This window comes from Pantherophis guttatus, chromosome 2, assembly GCF_059756535.1.
Source record: "Pantherophis guttatus breed Tessera chromosome 2, ASM5975653v1, whole genome shotgun sequence".
Classification (NCBI taxonomy): Eukaryota; Metazoa; Chordata; class Lepidosauria; order Squamata; family Colubridae; genus Pantherophis; species Pantherophis guttatus.
In genome coordinates, this window is record NC_142064.1 from 122003038 (window position 1) to 122027294 (window position 24257).

The 24257-nt window shown below is 43.5% G+C and overlaps 1 protein-coding gene across 1 annotated transcript; it reads left to right on the forward strand.

The window, feature by feature from the left end:
* Positions 1 to 9811: 9811 nt before the first annotated feature.
* LOC117675395 (uncharacterized) lies at positions 9812 to 24027 on the forward strand. Its single transcript, XM_034433971.3, has 5 exons — positions 9812 to 10470; positions 14827 to 14989; positions 19442 to 19625; positions 19752 to 19823; positions 22112 to 24027. The coding sequence occupies exons 1-5, from the start codon at positions 10404 to 10406 to the stop codon at positions 22253 to 22255; spliced, it is 630 nt and encodes a 209-aa protein (XP_034289862.2). The 5' UTR covers positions 9812 to 10403; the 3' UTR covers positions 22256 to 24027.
* Positions 24028 to 24257: the final 230 nt, after the last annotated feature.

Sequence of the window (24257 nt, forward strand, 5' to 3'; positions counted from 1 at the left end):
ACGGTGCATCTCTATGTATGCTCCTGAATATATATATATAAAAAAATCTGTACAGATATGCAAATTGCTCAACCACTGCAGAAATGGTGTTATTCATACAAGGTGCTCTCCTTCTTTTTGTGGGACCGCTCATATTTTCTAATCCGATGGCTTCAGAGGACAGGCGCCTTAGCAAACATACAGGCTGCTGAGACTGCAGTGGGCCGGGTGGATGAGTGCGCGGAATGGAGACGGGAGGGAGTATTGTCTGTTCAGGCATCACCATGGCAACCATTCTGAAAGAAACTGGAAATCCCGTTCTCTAAGCCTCCTTTCCTTTTCAAGGCATGAGAGAGAAAGGGGCAGATGAAAGGAAACAAGAAAAAAGCAGTGGCTAGATAAAAGCTCCCGGTGACTTCTGTTACCCAAGGGACAGATGAGAAAAGCTGGCAAGCACATTTTCCATCAACAACCTAATAATAAACAGAAGCTGAATCTTGTTTATGGATGACACTAGATGTCGCTGATGTCCTAATTTCATCTGATTGAACAAAGAACAGGGCAAAATCTTCTCTCTTTTTTTTGCACCAGCCCTTCACCAAAACAATCCTCTCCAGATGTATTGGAGCTTCGGTTTCCAGGAATTCTGGGAGCTCCATATTTGACCGCTGGGAAAATCATGTTGGGGAAACCACATGAAATATCAAAAGGCAGCTTTTCCCAACTTGATTTTCTCCCAACTTCACATCTGGAGGCACCACATCGGGGAACCTGAGTATGCAATCTATCAGGTATGACCCTCTTGTCTTCAAAAGGTCAAACAAAGGTATTCCAAAATATACACTTTTTTCCAAATATTCTATCTTCTTGAACGGTCCCCAAGTTTTTCTGAAAACAAATCAAGCAGCTCTTCTCAGCCCAGATTTAAAATGGGGAACTTTCTCTTATTAAATCCCTTATTATTATTGTGTAATTAAAAACTCATGAATATTGCATGGAAGACATGGTGGGGAGCAAGTGGAGAGGACACACAGTATCAAAATGTGGGTGCTTGGTGGGATTAAGGCTGCAGTTTGGATCCAAAAATCCTCCACTCCTCAGGCCAAATGTGCTCCACCCTGCCCTGCACATTCCCTCTAGTAGTTCCAGCCCCCTTCCTGACTTGTAGTACCAACTCATCCCAGATTCAGAAATAATCATTCAAGAAAGACAGGGTTTGAATGGGCATTGATGTGACTCATCACATTTTTCATCCAGGCAAACCAGATCAGCCAGCATGTTGGCTCATGCTTTTAATGGGTAGGCTTTTTGAAATTCAACATGCTTTGCAAACTTGGCCCTTGCGGGGAGGTTTTATTCCACACGCCCAGAAAAATGAATTCATGAATGAATACAAATACACTCCACAGGTTTGCCCTGCATTACAAGTTGCAGAAGAATGTCCGTACGCAATATAGTAATTTGAGATTGCTTTAATTGCTAGATGGACTCAATTTAAGGCAAAGAATTATGTAGAAATGTATATCAATAATTATATTGCTCAGTTGGCTCCTTGTCAGGGTATGTTAGCAAGCCATTCGTTTTATTTTCCCAGTTCTTTTTTTAAAGGACAACACTTATACCCTAAAGAAAGTCCCACAAAATTCCAGAAAGTTTCTTTCCCATTAATTGATTCTTGGATTGTATTTTAAGCAGGCTTAAAATGCAGTTTTATGCACACTTAGAAGTAAAAGCTCATTGAATTATCTGACTGGGTTCACATATTACTTTTAAGCAGTGTTTTAAAAATAATAATAATAAAAAGTTTACATCTGCAAAGAGAACATTGATAGGGCTACCAGGTCAGAAATGCAAAAATTGGGGGGGGGGTGTTTCGGTCCCCCAAATTTCTTCAGAAAGGGTGGGCCCCACATTTTCAGTTGTGGGGTGGGGGCATTTTTATAAAATATTGGACAGAGGGTCAAGATCCACATGGGGCCTTAAGACATGCATTTCCACTCTTTATTCCCCAAGCCCCACCCTGTTTTGGACTGAACTGCCATCACATTATGCAAAGCCTGGCACAGCCCCCCAAGCAAAGACCATTTGCCAGAGAGATATAATCTTGGGTGGCAGAAAAAACACATTATAATATGCCCAAAGCAAACCAGATCTTGTAGGGTACTAAGACTTCTTCTTGCACCACACAGCTCTTTTAGTTCTTTTGTAGCTTTCACCTGTAGCTCCACCTGGCTAAACCTAAGCAGGCCTAAACACAGACCCCTGGAAGACACTTTCAACAGGTTCTGACAGGCCCAGCATGAACTCTTGGCCCAGACGGATGGAGGCCTCACCAGGTGTTTCAGAGGCACCAGCTGGTGAGCAAAAATGCAGCTGCCTCCAGGCAGCACTTGTAGATGAAGGTAAGGGGGGAAATTTTCCACTTGATGTAGGAAGACTTCAGATGGAGGAAGAGACAATACAAATTTCTTTAAAGGGAGAACTGAGAGGCTCTGTGGTGAAGGAGGGATTAGAATGCTAGACCTGGCATTCCGTTGCCTCCTCACCCATGACACACACTGAACGATAATGGACCAGACATTATCCCCCAACCTATCTCACAAGGTTGTTGTGAGAATAAAATGGGAATGAGCATCTATAAGATCTTCCAGGAAAGACAAAACCTAATGTAGTAACTAAATATGGACTATATTTATGAAAAAAGAAATTGCAAAATGTAGAATGTTGGAATCTAGTTGTCAGGTTTCGAGTCATCTCAAATAAATTGCATTTCAAACAAAATCTTTGATGAAAAACTTCCATTTATTAAGCACGACATTCTAACTCCGACTCCATCGCAGCCAGCACTGACTTCCAGACCCAAAACCCTCCCTTTCTGTTCCCCACTCCTCTGCACTCATTGGCCATCTTCCAAGTCACTCTACCCCTAATCTACTGCTCCAGCTCAAAGGAATTTCCCCCCTCCCATCCCATCTCCTAGGGGATATTATCTCCAGGGAAAATAAGTAGGTGAAAAGTCAAACGTCCCTTTCCAGATGCCTCCGCTTCTCCTTCTTATGTCAGCACTAGAGTAAATGCAGCTTGAAGTGCTGACACTAGTTTAATGAAAAGAAGAACTAGGGGTGACATGATAGCATTGTTCCAATATTTGAGAGGCTGCCACAAAGAAGAGAGAGTCAGGCTATTCTCCAAAGCATCTGAAGGCAGGACAAGAAGCAATGGATGGAAACTAATGAAGGAGAGAAGCAACCTAGAACTAAGGAGAAATTTCCTGATTGTCAACCCTGAAGCAAACCTGGCTAAGGCCATCTTTACAGCTACAGGGTTGCCACAAGAGAGGGAGGGGGAGAAAATAGTTAGCTGGGGTTTTGTAGTCAAAACAAAAAGTTTTCCTGTGGGAACCAAGGACATTTCAACAGGTGGCAGGCAAGAGGAGGAGAAGAGTAACCGTGCAACTGGCCGGCACTTTTATTGAACAATGTGACTGATGCATGGGGAGGAGGAAATGGGGAACTTTCATTTTTTTAATTAGGTGAAAACCGCAGGAGCTTTCAGAGTTGGTTTTCGCTAGTTGTGACAATATGGTGTATCCAACAAACTGTTCTTTGAGGAATCTACCTGCCTCGGAGTTCTGCCTCGGTACATTATTTGGAACGCTGACAGTTGCAACAATTAATCAGTGGAACGACTTGCTTCCCGAAGTTGGGTGCTCCAACACTGAAAGTTTTTAAGAAAACATTGGACAACCATTTGTCTGAATTGGTATAGGATTTCCTGCCTGAACAAGTGGTTGGACTAGAAGTCTTCCAAGGTCCCTGCCAAGTCTGTTGTTCTGTGTTCTGTTGTTCTGATGCCTAAGCATCCAAACAACCACTTAGCGTTATACCTAAATCAACTCTCTTTTCTCATTCATATCTGCGTCACTCATGTACATTATATGCGGAGGTGAGAAATCATCTTGAAACCTTTTTAGACTCAAGAATTCGAACCAACATTCTGCTTTCCGATTCTGAGATGGAATCATGCCACATCCTGTCCTGAAATGCTGAAGTGTGTGACCTTGACTACAATCAAGATTCTTGACTGCAATCAAGAAATCAAAGATTCTCCTTCTTTCCGCCTTAGACTGTGGCTGTGAGGATCAGTTTTGGTTGAAATGCTGAATGTGAAACTCTGCTTCTGATTTCATATACGTAACCACTTCCATCTTAATCAGCTTGGTAATGCTGTTTGTCAGGCTGCTTTCTTCTTCTTCCTGCCAAACAGCACTACCCTTTGTAGAAATACTTCCTGAGCTCTCATTACAATATATTCCTTTCCAACATAGTAAGACCTGAAAAATACATTCCTAGGATAGCACATTCAAGGAGCTGTTGCGGAGTTGTGACACATGGAACACTTTACTGTGTGTTCCTCATTACAAAATACTTCAAACGGCACATCCTCTCACACATTCTTGTTATTATCTTACCTGCCTTTTGACCAAATGCAGAGGAAGAACAGGAAAGTTATGCTAAGCTCTAGAAGTACCGCTACTATTTTTTTTTTTTACACGAAGTTTAATTTTTATGCTATTCAAAGAAAAGCCGAGAGCCGAGGAAAACTCTGGAGAGCAATAAATGGGAGATGATAGACAGAGAAACCCCTTAAAAAGTGAATTAACCAAAGGTGATTGCTCCAGGAGAAATCTTCCAGTGCTGAAACTGGAGTAGAGTTTCCCATTGAAGAAAACTCTACTAGTACCATTCTATCATCCTCAAACATTAGCTATGCTGGCTGGGTATCCTGGGAACTAAAATCCCAACGCGTACAGAGTGTGTTAGATGGGGGGGCGGGGGGGATGATCAAGCAGGAAAGAAAAGTCTGCTTACATTCATGCAATACAGATAATTATTCATAGCACAGAGATTTAAAAATTGGAATGACTCAAATCAGTTCCTCCAGTGCACAGACAGGAATGGAGAAGAAATGCCTTATATTCTTCTGCTACCCTGTTTAGTGTTCCTGGACAACTACAGTTGGGGGAAGGGAAGTTTTAGCTCTTTGAGATAGGCCAGGTGAGGGAAAAGACAATGCAAGGACTACCGCAACTCTATTGTTGTAGAGTATTATAACAGAATCTCAAAAGCCTATCGATTTCCCTCTGCCCCCTCATTGTAGAATACAGGTAGTCCTCTACTTACAACAGTTAATTTAGTGACCATTCAAAGTTACAATGCTGCTGAAAAAAAAGTGACTTGATCAGTGGTGGGATTCAAAATTTTTTACTACCGGTTCTGTGGGTGTGGCTTGGAGGGTGTGGCATGGCTTGGTGGGTGTGGCAGGGGACGTATACTGTAAACTCTCCATTCCCTCCCCAGTCCAGGAAGGATACTGCAAAATCCCCATTTCCTCCCGATCAGCTGGGACTCGGGAGGCTGAGAATAGATGGGGGTGGGGCCAGTCAGAGGTAGTATTTACCGGTTCTCCGAACTACTCAAAATTTCTGCTACCAGTTCTCCAGAACTGGTCAGAACCTGCTGAAACCCATCTCTGGACTTGGCCATTGTTCACAGTTGCAACCTTTGTAGCATCCCCATGATCATGTGATCAAAATTCAGGCAACCGGTTCACATTTATGACCATTGCTGTGCCCCAAGGTCATGTGATCACTTTTTGCAACCTTTTGACAAGCAAAGTCAATGGGGAAGCCACCTTCACTTAACAACTGGGTTAGTAACTTATCAACTGCAGTGATTCACTTAACAATAATGGCAAGAAAGGTCGTGAAACGGGAGGGGGGGAAACTCATTTAACAAAGGTCTCACTTAACAACAGAAATTTTGGGCTCAGTTGTGGTCATAAATTGAGGACTACCTGTATATCAAAGTGAGATTGAATTTCTTTCTGAACACTTTTCCTTCCAACTGACGTTTCCTAAGCAGTTCTTGCATTCATTCCTCAAGGCTATCTCCACAATCCACTGCCAGTAAGTGGCCATCCCTAAATGCACTGAATCTATTCAAAGAAGGCTCACCTCTCATAACTAAGTGCTAGGTTTTATCCTGGAGATTTGGAATACAAAATGATGCTTTAATCCCTAAGATTTAGCTGCATAACTACATTTACAGTATATATTACCTCCCCGGTGATTGTAGGCAGGTACACATTTGAACATAGAAAGCAAAAACAACCTTACTTCCTTCTTTAAAAATAACTGGAGTAGTTCAGGACAGGGCTCCATTTGGGTAGGCCTTGGTTGGTCACCACTTAAACATTGTCAACTCTATATGATGGCAGAAGAGCTGCATCCAGCAAACAAGAGATTGGCAACCAAGAGCCTTGGTAGTACAGTGGTCTAAGGCACCCTCTTATTAAGCTGGTTATTAAGACCAGCTGCCTGCAATTACTGCAGGTTCGAATCTCGCCAGGCTCAAGGTTGACTCAGCCTTCCATCCTTTCTAAGGTAGGTAAATTGAGGACCCAGTTGTGGGGGCAATAAGCTGACTTTGTATAAATATACAAAAGAATGAAGGCTATTGCTTAGCACATTGTAAGCCGCCCTGAGTCTCCGGAGAAGGGCGGCATATAAATCAAATTTAAAAAAAACCTCTGGTCAATCATGTAAGTGAGTGTCCTTCATTGCTGGCCATTTCTGGGTCTTATTTTGCCCTCTTAACTTGAATTTTCCAGATTCTGCACTCTCAGGTGGACTCCTAGTCCCAACCTGATTGGAGGATTATGGAACTAGAAGTTAAGAGCAACAAGATGGAGAAGGCTGGTTTGGAAGTAGCTGCAGGGGGACTGAAGAAAAATAGAGCCGCTTGAATAAGGGAGCCAATTTGGGCAAGTCCCAGGTTTTTCTTCCTATTCAGCCTTTCGCAGCTGAGATTCAATTTGCAGCACCCTGGCAGCCCTTTACTGAGCCCACGTAAAAGCCCAGGCTAACCTTCACTCACAGCTTCCCCTCCTTGCCTACAAAATGCCGAGACAGGATGAGGCGTGCCAGGCACTGGGTGAGGCAGATCTCGGTGCACCAACCAAGACCTGCCCGCCTTGGTGGATATTCCTTCCCTCGGGTGGTTGGGTGGGTTGGGTGGGGAAGGCCATTTGGAATGCGGCTCGACTGCTTTGGGGTGTGCAGGGAGCCGGCCCTGACACGCGCCCCCAGCTGCTTAGCTCGTGGCTCCCTCACGCCAGGACTCGTGGGCCCCGCCTCTCCGTTTTAATCCAGGAGACGCCAGATCCTTCTACCAATCCCTGAGTTTCATAGCTAGTTATCATGGGACTTTGCATAAATATCATCCCCCATCCAGACCAACCATTTCTTCCCATTTATATAGGGAGATTAAACTCCAAGGCAGGGCTAGCTCAATTAAAATTTATCAGTGGATAGCCTTAGGCTGGCTGCAGGCTCTCAGCCCCTTAAACTCAAAATAGAGATAACAAGGTATCTGCTTAAAAGAATTTCCCCATCTCAAAAAATCTTATGCAGTTTATATAAAATAGGAATTTCATAGGTGTAAAAACGAATTTGGAAATAAGTATATTATGTAATGGATAGAAGCGCAGGCTATCACATCAAAATGGGAAAGACCAGCCAGCTTATAGCCAGAGCCTCATTGTTGGGAAAGGCCATCAATTTTCCCTCCCCCAGCTCCAAATCAAAGCCCCACCGCACCCCAGACACATGGCTGTCTAGTCCTTGTTTGAACACATCCCAAGAAGGCGAGCCGACCACCCCCCTGGGTAATTAATTCCACGGCGGACCTATTCACAATGTTAGGCCGTCTTCTAATTGAAATCTCTTATTCCATGTCCTCCCCTCTGGAGCAAGAGAGAACAGGTCTTAATTTTCTTCTCTGTGACATCCTTTGCTTTCAACTATGTAAAGAATGCTTTCTATTCCCCTCAGTCCTGTCTGCTCAAGGCGTAGCATATCCAGCTCCCTCAATCTTTCTTCACTTCATTTCTCGTCCCCTGGTCACTTCTGCAAGGCACCGAACCAGACTGTACACGAACAGAATAAAATGAAAATATGTACTGCCTGTGATGCTGCTTGATGCCGTCTGAATTCTTGCATTGGCTTCATCTGTAGCCAAATCACACTGCTAACTCATACGAAGCTTGTAATTAATTGGGCTAGTCAACAATCTGGATCTGAAGAGGAAATGGTGTTTCAAAGGGTACAAGTAGGGGAATGTTCAGGAAGCATCCCTCAGACTTAAATCCATTCTTTCCAGGAACCACAGGAAAATGTGAATTATGTAAGCAGTTGTGAAGAGGACAACATCCCCTGTTTGCTTTGAGATTTTTTTTTTCACAAGTACCATTATAAAACCAGATAGTGTTCCACAGACACAAACACAGATATACACACACAGAGAGAGTACACAAGATTTTGCTTTCTCACTGAAGAACCCGCCATTTGTCACTGTTAAAATTCATGCTGCTATTTTTGCTCCATTTCTCTAACCAATCAAATTCTTGTGAAATGGAGTTTTATCTTCTAGTGTCTAAGTTACTCCACCCCTCTGCAGACATGGCAATCATTTCCTCCACTTCTTTATCCGGGCTGTGTTCTTGTTCAGTCAGCAAACCAGATGTTCATTTTGGATGAGCAAATTCAAGGCATCTTTTTAGGATTCTCTGCCTTTCTGCTAAACTAGGCAGCCTTTCAGACAAAGGGATAAAGTGCTGTGGAAAAGCGAATCCTTGGCAAGCCTAATAGACACGCTGCTTTGCTGCCCATCAGGATTTGCTGGGAAAAATGTAAGCTCCTGCATCTGAAGCAGTGTTAAATTCTAAAATAGGATTTTTCAACTTATGTCCTTCACATGTACCGGATTTAAGATCCCAGGATACTCAGTTAGCATGGCAAGCTACAACCCCATCTAGAGAATTATTGAATTGGTTAAAATCTAACACATTTGGAAGGCATCAGATTGGGAAAGTTTTCTTTAAAATAGAGTGCATATCCGAGCTTCTCCAGAATCAATTTGGGCAGTTTCTCCAAGCATCCTTCACCCCCATAAGAACCTCTGTCCACTTCTTATTCCAAACTCTTCCACATCCCTTGACTTTAGAAATAATTGAACATGCATAACCACATGCATACAGATGCGAGGATGTGTGCACACATAAACACACACATTGCTTGTTGCCCAATCCAACTGAAGATGCATGAATGTTTGCTTATTATCCAGATTTCATGTCACTTTAAAGAGAAACTAGCTTGTGCCAGAAAGCTTTCCAGAATGTATCCCATGTCAAACTGACAATCTTCACAACTTTCTCCCACTCTGTAAGGCCCTTGAAATTCTCCTGCCTGTGCAAATCCTGAATAATAATTCTCTCCTTTCTTTCCAACCAACATGCTTCTTTCTTTCCATCCATCTTTTTAGGGTCTTTGGGGAAGGCAAGTAAAGGAGCCCCCCCCCCACACACACACACAATTCAAAATGTAGCTTAGTATTTGAAATAATCATATGAACCAGTCCATTTGATTAGTTGATTAATGATTCTTGAATTCTTCAGAAGAGCGCAATCTTTCTATTTGTCATTCATAAATTAATATAAAGAAAGCAATATAAAAATGAAATGAAGTGGCTGCAAAATTATTCCATTATATTTTGTTTTACTGGATTATTGATGTATGGTAAAGCGATGAATAAAATAAAATAAAATAGTTATCGTCAGCACCACCAATACTAGATTAGCAAATCTTCCCCCAAATAATACAGCTCTTCTGTCAGTTCCTTTCTTCTCTCTCTTCGTCAGCAATGAACCTTTAAATGCAGATCATTCCTCTGAAATTGATCACACATGTTCCCTAGCAGAGCCAATATTTCCTACTCCTTTTGGACTCTCACCATGCCTGTCTCTCCCTTTTACTTCCATTCCAACCCCACCCTGTACAAATATACACACACACACACACACAGACACACACACACACACACACACACACACACACACACTGCAAGGGAGTGACACAATCCAGGCACACGCACTTGCCCAGAGGGGGCTAACAGGCTCGGAGAGGCGTGTGTCGGGCCTGTTGTGGCTGGCCAACTGAAGCCCCGCCCCTTCAGAGGCACACTCCAGAAGTTCATGAAGGGAAGTGGCACGCGGTACAAGGGTGTGTGACTTCTGTGAAAGAACAACCTGCAGGGTCCAGGTAGTTGGTGATCCCCTTGCTTGTCTGGAGAAAGGAGACGCTTTCAAAGCAGGAAGGGTAGGAGGGGAAAAAGAAAGAGAAAGAAAGAAGGATTTAGGGCTGAAATTCCCCAGGTCCCTGCTTCGTGAGCATAAGAAGGTCTGAAACATTTAGATTCTGGGGGCCACCTCCTTGGTAACCCCCCATTCTGCAGCAGAGTTAATATTCTTGCAATTGTCTGGGGTCAGCATCCATCCTGTGTGGACAGTCCCTTCCCCCAGCAGTGATGGCCTTGGCTGATTTTCATTACACCACAGGGATCAGCAGTGGATTCAAAGTCTATATCTTGGAAGGTGAGTATTTGAAAACCTTCCCCCCCCCCCCCACCGCACCTTCTTCTATGATGCTTGGCAATTTTCAGGCTTTGAATGAATAGTTTAGGATGGAACTGGCATCTGCTCAGGAATCAAATGTCGCTATTGGAGGGGGGGGCAAAGACTTTTATTAATGGAAAAGTAAGAGCCATCCGAATCTGTCCATTCCAATGCTCAGCCTTCTCCTTAATTCCCAGAGGGCAGTGGGATAGAATGATTCAAGTGTGTGTGTGTGTGTGTGTGTGTGTGCATTTCGTTGAATCTGGGTGATCCAGAATCTGAAGATCAATCAGATCAGGAAAGTCCAGTTTGAATGGGAATAGCAGCTGTTGTTACTCCTGCACAATACAGCTTGACAATCTCCCCCAGGGCATGAAAATTCATTCATGAGGCTCCAGCGGGCCTTCTTCGACCAACACTCTGCGTTTCTAGCACCCTTGGTCCTCCACAGGACCAAGTGTTATCCTACCTTAAAATACCATCCATTGCCACCAAAACCTGTCCCCTTCCATAAAGCAGCCAAACCCAGTCTCCATCCCACTCCAATTAGGTCAAGGTTTTTTTCACCCTCTAAGCCAAAACAATCATCGTGGGAGATGCAACCGCCTCAAACGCCTAATCCAAATGTGAATGTGTTTGCTTTCATTCACATTGATTTATTTTCAACCTCATCGTGTTTACTTTTAGATCTCCAGCTTCTTTGTCACCCTTGCAGTTCTAGTCAGTCCCATGGGTTACTTTGTGCACGGCTAACATTTGAATCTTCGGGCGAGAACATGTAATGCTATATTTAGCAGAAAGGAAGAGGTATTTTCCCTCAGGAATTTATTTTTAAATTGGAAGAATTCTGTTAAGATATGACCATGAAAACAGATGAATGGGGGGGGGGGGTTTGAGTAAACTTCCTTTTGATAAGGGTTGAGAAGGTGTTAATAATTTTAAATTCAAGGTTGTCTTTCTTTGATGTTGCTTTGGTTCTTATATACCAGTGGTGGGATTCAGCCAGTTCGCACCAATTCGGGAGAACCGGTTGTTAACTTTCTGAGCAGTTTGGCAAACTGGTTGTTGGAAGAAATCATTAGGGCAGAGAACCAGTTGTTAAATTACTTGAATCCCACGACTGTTATATACCCTTAATGAAAATAATGGTTTTGGGGGGTTCTCGCTGCGGAAATGAAACCATTCAGATTTAGCATCTGTAGAAGGGAAAACAAGTATTGAAGAATCCCACCATTTGAGACATGCCTAAGCAAGTGCCCCCAAGTGAAGATAACAGTAACAGAGTTGGAAGGGACATTGGAGGTCATCTAGTCCAACCCCCTGCTCACGCAGGACAACTATACTAGGGATTCGAACCACCGAACTGCCGACCTTTCTGATCGACAAGCTCAGCATCTTAGCCATTGAGCCACCTAGCCAGATCTCGCAGTACATGATGTTTTGTTTGTGGACTTCAGCCTCTGCGGCTCCAAAGGGCTCTTCCAAAATTACTCTTTTTCTCTCTCCAAATTTCCACCAACCCAGGCACCCAGTTCTTTGAAACAAAGGAAACCTGGCCTACAAATAGGCCAAAGTTCACTGCTAATTAGCAAATCCCACACGCACGTCCTGATGCACCTCTTATAAATGTGTGTCAAATGCCATACCAAACTTGTCTGAACAGGAGCCATTCGTCACAGCGATTATGCCACCTATTTTAATAAGGGCAGAAAAGTTCAGTTTAAACATCTTCCCGGAGGGCCAATTTAGGGATTCGGGGAAAGTGTATGCCTCAGCCTGCCAAGAAATGCATTAGATCTCCTTAGCATGCAGGTGAGGAACCTACCTGCCTGAACAAACCAACAGTTAGATCAGTGGACCATGTCCAAACAAACAAGGAAGGACTTGGGCAATTATGGCATTTTCCCTCAATGCATTATTGTAGTAAGTCTGACAATATTGCCTATAGCAGAGAGAAGTATCTACCCTGTTTCCCCCAAAATAAGACATTCCCTGATAATAAGCCCAATCGGGCTTTTGAGCTCATGGCAATAAGGCCAAGTGCTTATTTCAGGGTTCAAAAAAATATATAAGACAGGGTCTTATTTTCAGGGAAACACGGTAGCTGATCTTGGCTGATCCCTGAAATCTAACCGAGCTTGGAATTGGTTGGTATTTGGATCAGAGACCAAAAGGTAATCCCAAAATTATAGACTAGACTGGGAAATCAAAAAAACAACAACATTGTGGATGAAAGCAATAGTGAATCATTTAAATATTATAGTCAAAAAAATTACATGGACATGCCCATATAGTCATAACATAATAAATTTTTACCATACCATACCATACTATACCATGCCATTCCATACTATAGCCAGTGGTCCCCAATCTTCGCGGCTTGGTGGGCCAGCTGGGGAGAGAGGGAAACTGGGCATGCAAGCAGCAGGCTGGTGTTTATGCACACATAGCTCCACTCGTGCGATGGGCTGGCGTGCATGAGTGTGCGCCCCAGCCCACCTCTCGCGCAAACCTGGTTCCAAATAGGTCATAGCCCAGTAGTGGGCCACGGCTCGGGGGTTGGGGACCCCTGCCATCGCACACCATACTTTAGTATTATTCTCGCTAGATACTGGGAGCAGGACAGAAAAGCTGAAAATATGGCTTGCCTAACGCTACACGAATCAAAGACATGATTTGAGTCCCTTGGGAGTTGGGCGGCATAGAAATATGATTAATTAAATTAAATTAAATTTGATCTCTGGAAAGGATAGAATTTCTAGTTCACAGCTGGAACTGGAGCTGAGTTTAAGCTGACGGGAAATATTGAGAAGGTCTGGCCTGAGTTAAAGATAAATGCATGCCATGAAAAAACTTTACACTTGTTTTGGCTGTGTTTTTCAGGGAACTTTTAAAACAGGGTGAAAGCATTGGGTTACTCAGGATGAAAACGGGGACCCCTGACTCAGTCTGGTGTTTATTTGAGCTACCCTCATATAAGTCCAGCCCTTACAACATTGTCGGGAAACTTAGTAAAGGTGATGGTAATCATCCTAGATTGGCTATATAGCCTCAACAAAGTAAGGGGGGGGGGAGAGAGACAATCTATGACAGTTTAATGAAATGTCTATTCCAGAAATAATAGGACCTTTGGGAACAGAGACAGGTAGAACATTAGGAATAGCTCCTTGCATGGCAGGACCTGACATTTTTTGTTTCCTGCACACCCAGTTCAACACCTAATGTCAAAAGCAATAAATGCCAGAAATACCTAATTTCCTTTGACAGGAACTGAAATGAAATGATATCCATTTGTTATTTTTGACACCATTTCATTCTCCGGTGCTGCTTGGAAAATCAAATGTTTTAGGAGGAAGCTTTTTCGATGCAGCTGCCTGCCTCAAATTTCTCAAGGTCCACATGAACCTGTTTTCCCATTGTTTTCCTATTACTTTTTCTTACCAGAACAAAAAATAATGAAGGACAATAAGATGGAGTTGCAGAAAAGCTTTTTTTCCTGTGATAGATAGATAGATAGATAAATAGATACATAGATAGATAGATAGATAGATAGATAGATAGATGATAGATAGATGATAGATAGATAGATAGATAGATAGATAGATAGATAGATAGATAGATAGATAGATAGATAGATAGATAGAGAGGTGGTATTCAGCAACTTCTGACCAGTTCTGGAGAAATGGTAGCAGAAATTTTGAGAAGTTCAGAGAACCGGTAAATACCACCTCTGACTGGCCCCGCCCCCATCTATTCTCTGCCTCCCGAGTCCCAGCTGATTGGGAGGAAATGGGGATTTTGCAGTAACCTCCCCCTGGAGTGGGAGGGAATGGAGATTTTACAGTATCTTTCCCCTGCCACACCCACCAAGCCATGCCCACAGAACCGGTAGTAAAAAAATTTGAATCCTACCATTGGATGGGTAGATAGATAGATAGATGATAGATAGATAGATAGATAGATAGATAGATAGATAGATAGATAGATAGATAGATGTGTGTGTATATGTATATATAATTTTGTTTATTAACATGGTAAAATACAAAATAAAAATAATAACTGAATAAGACTATCTGAATGAACTCACAAATCTTTAACCAAGTGGGCTATTTTTAAGGCCTTAATATATCAATGCCTAACATGGTCTTTTCAAACAATGGATGACGTTCGTAACATCAATTGAATGTTTAAAAACACCGCCCAAAAGTTCCAATTTAGCCCTTGCTCGCAGCCTTTCCTAGAACTGAAATACAATGGTATCCCCACATACATAAATACACACACACCAAGATTTCTCCACTTTTCTCAGCTGCCAACCTATTTCCCTCTTGCCAGGCCACTCTTCCTTTGAGAACGAGCAGAGGTTCCACCGCCTCCCAGCCTACCGTCTGCCCACCTGTCCGATCAAGCGGAAGGCCAGCCTGGATGTGAGAAGAATCCCTGAGGGACAGAAAGCATCCAAAGTCAGGCGATTGTCATGCCGGCCTATTGCAGCTGAGTGAGTATACTGAGTATGCTCAGTAGAGGGCAGTGTAACCCTAGGAGAAAATCCGCCCCAGGGACAATCTTAGCATTGAAGAATGACAAGCTTTGAGGTTCTGTTCTACTTTCTGCGTATAACCACCCTGCAAGGTAGCTCAATGGTATCATCTCTATATTGCATAGAGAGGACAAAGACGAGGGACTTGATGAAACATATGCCTTTTATTATAAGAGAGGGGGGTAAGAAACAAAGAAACACCATTGAGGGGAAAATCCATAAAGAAGCATACCTATTTTGAGAGTTCACTATTGGAGTTCGCAAGAACAGTACAAGATTTAGGCTAAAAATGTCCTGGCTTACAACTCAGCTACCCAAAAGTTGAAATCTCCTATTGGGGACACAGTTTTATTCTGGATTTATTTCCTATCACTTAGAAATTTTTTCCACCTATAGTAGCATTAACGCTGGGGAAGTCTCATCCTCTTACATGAAGACCAGTGGTGGGTTCCACTTACCTTTGCTACTGGTTTGCAACTGTGACTGCGCACGCGTAGCGCAGACCTTTGTGATGACGTCCGGGCGGGTGGGCGGAGCCTCCTGTCGCCACCGCTGCTACCGGTTCACGGATACAGGGTGAACTGGTAGAAACCCACCACTGATGAAGACACATAGAGATAGTCCCCAACATACAACCTCAATTGAGCCCAAAATTGCTGTTGCTAAGTGACAAATTTGTTAAGAGCCTGGATAGCTCTGCAGACAAAACACTGTAATTTAACACCAGCTGTCTGCAATTAAAGTAAGTTCGAATCTCGCCAGGCTCAAGGTTGACTCAGCCTTCCATCCTTTCTAAGGTAGGTAAATTGAGGACTCAGTTTGTGGGGGCAATAAGGTGACTTTGTATAAAATATACAAAAGTATGAAGGCTATTGCTTAACGCACTGTAAGCCGCCCTGAGTCTCCGGAGAAGGGCGGCATATAAATCAAATTTTTTTTAAAAAAAAGTGAGTTTTGCCTCTTTTTACGATTTATTTTGCCACATTTGTTAAGTGAATCACTGCAGTGGCTAAATAAATAACCGAGTTGTTACGTGAATCTGGTTTCCCCATGGACTCTGCTTGTCAGACGGTCCCAAAAGGGGATCACTATGATTCCAGGACACTGCAACTGTCATAAATGTGAGTTAGTTGTTAAGCATCCAAATGTAAACCATGTGAACATGTAGAAGCTGCAACAGTCATAAGGGTGAAAAATGGTGATAAATCACTTTTTTCAGTGCCATTGTAACTTCAAATGGTCACTAAACAAACTGTTGTAAGTCGAGGACTCCCTGTACTCCCTTTTATGCCAGTCACTTCACAACCTGCCAATATACGGCTTTGTCATTCCCTGATGCTCCTGGCTCTTTAAGATAGTGGGTTCCCGCTAATCTGATTTCATTTTCTTCTCCTTTCTCAAAGAGACACTCCTGTTTTAAGAGGCTTCTTTCTTTAGGCAGTGACTCCAGACCTGGCTTTGTATTAGTCTTTTCTTATCTGAAAAGCAGAATTTCTGGAGAAGTCTTAGAATAGTTGACTTCCAGCTGTTAGCTAGAAATTCCTTCACCCTCTCTTTTATTCTATAGCTCCATGATGGCGAACCTATGGCATGCGTGCCACAGGTGGCGCGCAGAGCCATATCAGTGGGCATGTGAACTCAGCTCTGGCGAGCATGCATATACCGGCCAGCTGATTTTTGGGCCTTCTGGGCCCACCAGAAGTAGGGAAACAAGCTGTTTCCTGCCTCCAGAGAGCCTAGGGGATTGGGGGAAGGCCTATTTTTTGCTCTCCCCAGGCTCCAGAGCCTCTCTAGGAGCCTGGGGAGGGCAAAAACGGCCTTCCCCACTCCCTCGGAGGCCCTCCGGAGGCTGGAAACAGCCCATTTGCCGACTTCCAGTCCCAGTTTCCAGCCTCCAGAGGGCCTCCGGGGGGGTGCATAGAATTATGGGTGTGGGCACGCGCACCCCGCTTTTGGCACGCGATGGCAAAAACGTTAGCCATCACTGCTATAGCTGGTAAGATACTGAAGTGCCCCTGAATAAATTCCCCTGCGACCATGTCTCCAAACAGAGGGACCAAATCCACGCATCCTTTCTCTATTTCAGAAAACACAGAACTGGGTTGAACCAGGTTGAACTGGGTTTTCTTTGCAAAAGGTCCCGCTTTAGCAAACCTGGCATTATTTTCCCTTTCAAAAGTTTAAAATTCTAACGTCCAATTGATATATAGCCGTTGTCTGGAGGCAAATGTTTCCAGTTTAATAACATTCCAGTTTAAATGGCACACTGTGAATTTTAAATCCGGTTGCACTGGGTGAGTCATTAATCTCTTAACTTCAATTTCTCATGAATAATATAAGAGATTAAAATATGTAGGCTATCTTAGATTCATTTCACTTCTGTTTGTTTTATATTAATGGAGAGGGGAAACTAAAAGAGACCGACAGGTTGGATATGAGCCATGTTTTTAAGCTAGAAAACTATTCTGGGAACTGATTCATAGACTAAGGGGCTTATCTTATTTTAAGGTAGAAGAGCACACCTTGAAATTCCACAGTATTAACCGAACACAACACACAGCCTATTTAAAAGTTGCCAAGAACGGATCACTTTCTTAAGGTGACCCAAAAAGAACATGATTAAATATATTCAGAGTGATCATTCCCAATGAAATCAATGGATTTAATTTTAATTAAATCAAATTTAATATTTCTCCTGGTCCACTCCTCTTTTTTGGACTTAGCTCCCCCGCCCCGTTACCTTTCGGGCTGAGGTCCCCACCACACCAAGTGCAAAATCTGGTGTGAAAGCCACACACACACAATGCAGAAGTCTGCATCCGGTACCCTACAGGCCTCTCTTCCTGTTCTAGAAGATACATTCCAAATATATATATATATAAATCATTCCTGGTACAAAGATCAGGCCATTACTGGAAGGAGGTGGGGGTGCAAAGAGAGGAAATAGGCCTTTCTGTTTTGAATATCACCCTCCCCACCATTTCTGTTTTAAAAGGTAGCATCCATTTTAACGGGCTGCCGGATCGAAACACCGAGCTATAATCCGAGGTCTCCTGACCCCATTTTCCTTTTCTGGTGCACAAATGCAACCAAACCGATCTTGTGTCTGAAATAATAAACTGACACCCACATTGCAGTAAGCATACCTAATGCTCCTTCCTCCTCCTATTTTCTCCATAACAACAACCCTGTGAGTTGGGCTGGGCTGAGAGAAAGGAACTGGCCCAAAGTCACCCCGCTGGCTTTCATGCCTAGGGCAGGCAGGACTAGAACTAATGATCTTCTTCTGGTTTCTAGCCTGGTTCTTTAACCACTAGACCAGTGGTGAAATTCAAAAATTTTCCCTACCGGTTCTGTGGCCGTGGCTTGGTGGTCATGTGACTGGGTGGGTGTGGCTTGGTGGTCATATGACTGGGAAAACCCAACTATCACACTTTACACAAAAATAACACAAAAGCTACACAACTGAGTCACACACAAAGCAAAAGCAACTGGACTTCACACAAAATGGCCCTTGCAACAAGCAGGAGCCTCACAGAGTCACAGAAACCTTAAAAACAAACTATCGCATTTTACACAAAAATACCAGTTCGGGCAATAGGTAGTAAAAAAAAAAAAAAAGTAAAAAAAAAAAACCAGTTCCCACGATTGTGCGGCACAGCTGATTGTCACAGCTGATTGTCTGAACCTTTTTTAAACTTTTTTTTTTTTTGCATTTTTTTACTACCTATTGCCCGAACCGGTAGTAAAAAAAAATGCTAAAAAAAAAGTTTTTAAAAAGTTCTGAGGATCAGCTGTGCTGCGCGATCTTCGGAACTTTTTTTATTTACTTTTTAAAGCATTTTTTTACTACCAGTTCAGGTGAACCAGTAGCATTTTCACTACCAGTTCAGGTGAACTGCCCCGAACTGGTAGCATTTAACCCCTGCACTTGACCAAATGTTTTATAAGGAAGTGTGATGCCCAACAGCAACAGCAGGAAAGGCTTCTCTGTTATAAGCAATGTTATGCTGCAAGATGAAGCCTCCTTGGTGTTAGACCCTGGCAGGGACATGACATTCTGCACATGGCTCAGAAGCACTTTTCTTACCACTACTCAAGTGATGAGACTGACCCTGAAGTCACAGAAGGAAATCCCAACCCACCTGATACGGTATTGCATTATAGGTTCTAAAAACCCACTAGTCACCTCAGTTGTACCCCTCCGGCAGTTCCAGAGCTCTCCCTGTTGGAAAAAGCTTAACCGATTTGCTTATTTTCTCTCTTGCAATCATCCTTCCTCTGGGTTTGGATTCCATGCCGGGGGGTGGGGGGAGGAAAAATGCAATGAATCCAGCTCTGTGAAGGCTAGAAAGCCTTCCTGCCGATGGATAACAGGTTTTGTGTGTGTCTCTCTCTCTTCCTCTTCAGCTCTCCGGACCAGGTGGTACCTCCTGCATCTGTCCCCGTTGCCCCCATTGCCGTGTCCTGCGTCTCCACCTCCAGCACTGCCACTTGCAGGGATTCCCATGGGCTTCTGCCCTCCTGCGCACAAAAATGCCCCCCAAAGGAGCCCGTCTCGGAGCCCGTCCTCACAGTCGCCCAGCTGCAGCAGGTAAGTCGGCTCAGTGCCCTTTTTTTCTCTTCTCCTCTCCTCTCCTCTCCTCTCCTCTCCCTCTCCTCTCCTCTCCTTTTCCTTTCCCTTCCCTTCCTCACTTCTTTCTCTGACTCAATCTTTCAGATGCGACCATCGGTCATCACCTGCGCCCCACGTCGGAGCCGCCCAGAGGCGCCGCCAAGCCCCAACTCCCCAGTAAGTCTTCATGTTTCCCCACTCGCACTCCCTTTCCCTTTCTTTGAGCCCTTCGCTAACCTTCCAAGAACATTTCTCCTTTACCGGCTCAGAGTTCCCCCTTGCGATGGGCCTAGATAGATAGATAGATAGATAGATAGATAGATAGATAGATAGATAGATAGATAGATAGATAGATAGAGCCATCTGGTGGGATGGCTGGGGCATTTTGGTTGCCAAGCACTTGAATTGCGATCACTAGACAGCAGAGATGCTGCGACGGCTCCAATTACAAGGACTTTCATAAGTCCCCCCCCCCCTTTCTTTAGCATTACTGTGACTTTGAACACTCGCTGAAAGAATGGTTGTTTAAAGAGGACTACCTATATACATCTCCTCTTTCTTATAGTTCAATGAATTAGGGAGGTGCAGGGATGAAATCTACTTACTTTCCCTACCGTTTGGAAGTGCACGCACCGCGTCACAAGCGCGCATCAACCCTCTGCGCATGCACAGAGGGTAAAAAACAGGTTACTTCCTTCCTGATTAAAACCAGGAAGTAATGACGACCAGGCAGGTGGACGGAGCCTCAAGCTGCCATCATTACCGGTTCTCCGAACCATCGGCCGTCATCGCTACCGGTTTAACCGAACCGGTCCGAACCGGGAGCATTTCCCCCCTGGGGAGGTGTCTGGTATTTGCATGACTTCCAAAAGTTATCTCTTGTTCTGAACTGGAAAAAAAAAAAATTTCAGCCCCTTTTAGCAATAGTAATAACACTTAAGACTTATAGACCACTTCATAGCGTTTTATAGCACTCTCTAAGTGGTTTACAGAGTCAGTATATTGCTGACTCTGTAAACCACTTATCTTTTGCCTAGATTACAGTTCTTGCATATACTGGTAGTCCCTGACTTACAGCCATTCGTTTAGCGACCATTCAGAGTCACAATGGCATTGAAAAAAGTGACTTATGGCCATTTTTTCACCCTTACCACTGTTGCAGCATCCCCATGGTCACGTGATCGAAATTCAGACACGTGGTATCTGACATGTGTTTATGACGGTTGCAGTGTCCCGGGGTCATACGAACACCTTTTGCATCCTTCTGAGAAGCAAAGTCAATAGGCAAGCCAGATTCACATAACATTCATGTTACTAACTTAACAACTGCAGTGATTCACTTTACAACTGTGGCAAGCAAGGTCATAAAATGGGGCAAAACTCACTTTAATTGTGTTGCTTAGCAGCGGACGTTTTGGCCTCGGTTGTGGTTGTAAGTTGAGGACTATCTGTATCCATCAAGTTCATTTTTCTTATTGTGAAATCCTTGCTGCTCTCAGAACTTGGTTGTTTGTTTATAGACATTTTGTTACCAGACTAGGTAGCATCTTCAGTGTTAGAAGGGAGAGGGATTTGTATCTTGCCCTATCAGGGTTGTTTTTTCCTTGGAAATTTCTTGATTGTTCAGAGACGAGTATCTACCAACGATCTCTTTGATAGATTCATGAACGCAGTGCAAACTCCATTCCGTAAGTTTCTATGTAGCTTGTAGGGTTAGCCACAGTGGTGGGTTTCAAATTTTTTTACTACCGGTTCTGTGGGCGTGGCTTGGTGGGCGTGGCATGGCATGGTGGGCATGGCTTGGTGGGCATGGCAGGGAAAGGATACTGTAAAATCTCCATTCCCTCCCCAATCAGCTGGGACTTGAGAGGCAGAGAATAGATGGGGGTGGGGCCAATCAGAATTTTTACTACCGGTTCTCCGAACTACTCAAAATTTCTGCTACCGGTTCTCCAGAACTGGTCAGAACCTGCTGAAACCCACCTCTGGTTAGACAACAAATCAAGGTCACTTAGGTCAGAATAGCACTAGCACTAGCACTTAGACTTATATACCGCTTTACAGTGCTTTACAGCCCTCCCTAAGTGGTTTACAGAGTCAGCTTATTGCCCCCAACAATCTGGGTCCTCAATCATCCCTCAACTGAACTTCCTTTAACTGCTGTGTCTTTCTCCATATTAAAGGACCAGGAACAACCCCTTCCAATCTGTTTTTAGAGATCAGAAGAGGAAGGAAGGGGGGAAAAAGGTCATTTAGAAAAGGGGATGTGGAACCATGACCTTCCCACTGACACTGCAACACATAATGCATTCCTCATCATTGGCCAGAATGGGTACAACTACTGATAACTTCTGAACTTCAGAAAACATCTGGAAGCATCACGTTGACCTCGGCTAGATGTAATCTTAGACAAATGAAACCAGAAGTATATGTTTCCTAACTAACCTACTTCCCTTTCTCCCTAGCTCTCCCCAGCAAAGCAGAACAACGTGACCTCCAATTTTCCCCGCTCTCAAAGGCTTTGTCCATGGACCACCAGCATCTCAGCATCGTTCAGTAGAGAAGCATCTCCCAGGCAGACAATCAAAGAGGCAGATGGGAATCTCTAACCTAGCTTTTGTATAGCCTATGCATTGTCGTTGACCTGGGGAAGTCCTCTTATACCCCTGTAGCAGCCTGTCCTTCCTAGGACCGGGCCCCAAAATCATGCTCGCCTCTTCCCTTTTTTTTTGTATCTTGGTAGCCTACTCTGTTCCTACACCCTAAATCTGGCTTAGTGATCTCCATTTTGGTGGTAGCTGCATTCCTGACTTTAAATCCATATATGTGAAAGCTCCACTCCAAATAGATAATTTCTTGCTAATCTGCATGGCTGAAGAGTCTTCTAGTTCAGCATTTCATTTCCAGTAAAAACCAGCCGTGTGTCTCACAATAGGCAAGACGTGATATTCTTTGTCCTTGCCATGTGGTACTTGGGTATTGCCTTTATGTAGTAAGGTCCATTTAGTTACCGTCTGTACCAGCGGTGAAATCCAAATTTTTTTACTACTGGTTCTGGTGGGCATGGTGTGGCTGGGTGGGTGCGGCTTGGTGGGCATGGCAGGGGAAGGATATTGCAAAATCTCCATTCCCTCCCCACTCCTGGGGGAAGGATATTGCAAAATCTCCATTCCCACCCCACTCTGGGACCAGCCAGAGGTGGTATTTGCCAGTTCTCCGAACTGCTCAAAATTTCCGCTACCGGTTCTCCAGAACCTGTCAGAACCTGCTGGACTTCATCCCTGGTCTGTACCAGTGTTTTTCAGCTTTAAGATGTGTGGAGCTGAACCTCCACATTTCCGCAGACAACATTAAAGTTGTCAAGCTTGAGAAATCTCTTACCTAGATCAATAATCATCTCAGAATCCTTTGGGAGTGAAAATGACATTCTCCAAGCAGAAGAAGGGGATTTAGAAGAATCTCAGTCTAAGGAAGAGAAGACAAATCCAGCTCAATAATAACTGAATCCAGTCATGATCCAGGAACATCAGCAAGAGGGGAACAGAAAACTGGAGGAAATGAAAAGGGACTTCCTAGAAAAGGAAGTGGCATGGCTGTCTAGAACCTGGTGGATTTTCTTGTAGATCCTACCTGTTATAGCAATCCTCTATCAAAGAGTGTGAATGGGGTGTATGCATAAGAGATATATACGGGCTAATAATACAGATAGTCCTCAATTTACGACAGTTCATTTACTGACTGTTCAAACTGACAACGGCACTGAAAAAAGTGACTTATGACCATTTTTCACACATTTTGCAACATTCTTACGGTCATGTGATTTACATTCGGACGCTCAACAACTGGTTCATATTTATGTCGGTTGCAGTGTCCCAGGGTCACGCCATCCCCTTTTGCAACCTTCTGACAAGCAAAATCAATGGGGAAGCCAGATTCACTTAACAACAGTGTTACTGCAGTGATTCCCTGAACAAATGTGGCAAGAAAGGTCGTAAAATTTGTTAGCTCACTTAACAAATTTCTCACTTGGCAATTGGGGTCATAAGTCGAGGGCTACCTGTAATGAAGTAGAAAAGTACTGCAAACTCAAATTGTTCTCATATGTTACACTTGGCAAGTGTAATCTTATTTTCTCCAGAACACAAACGGGGAAATCTTTGTAACACACAATGACTTGCAAAGAAATACAGGAAAGAGGAAACGGTGGTTGACCTAGCAATGCCCGGAAAAGCAGAAACCTCAAGTAACCGCTGACACTGGAAGAATCATATGAGGAAGGCCCACAGCCTAGAAAATGGAGATTAGCTTCTCTGCGTCTCTACCTACCTACACCTCTCCTATTTGTAATTCATGAATGTCAATAAAGTAGTATTTAACTGTGTAACGGGATGGCAGGTTGCTGTGAAAACAGAATACCATTTTCTTGATGCTTCTTATCAAACTACAAATAATCATTAAAAAAAAAAAAACCTAACAGGGGAGAGAAAAAAGTTCTTAAATTATTTTTCATGGAGCTATTTTGTATTATTTCTTTAGCTGGCCAAATTTTTTTTCAGCATCCATCCAGTCTAAAGCAATGCACTGCATTCTACCACTTCAGATCCCTGTCAT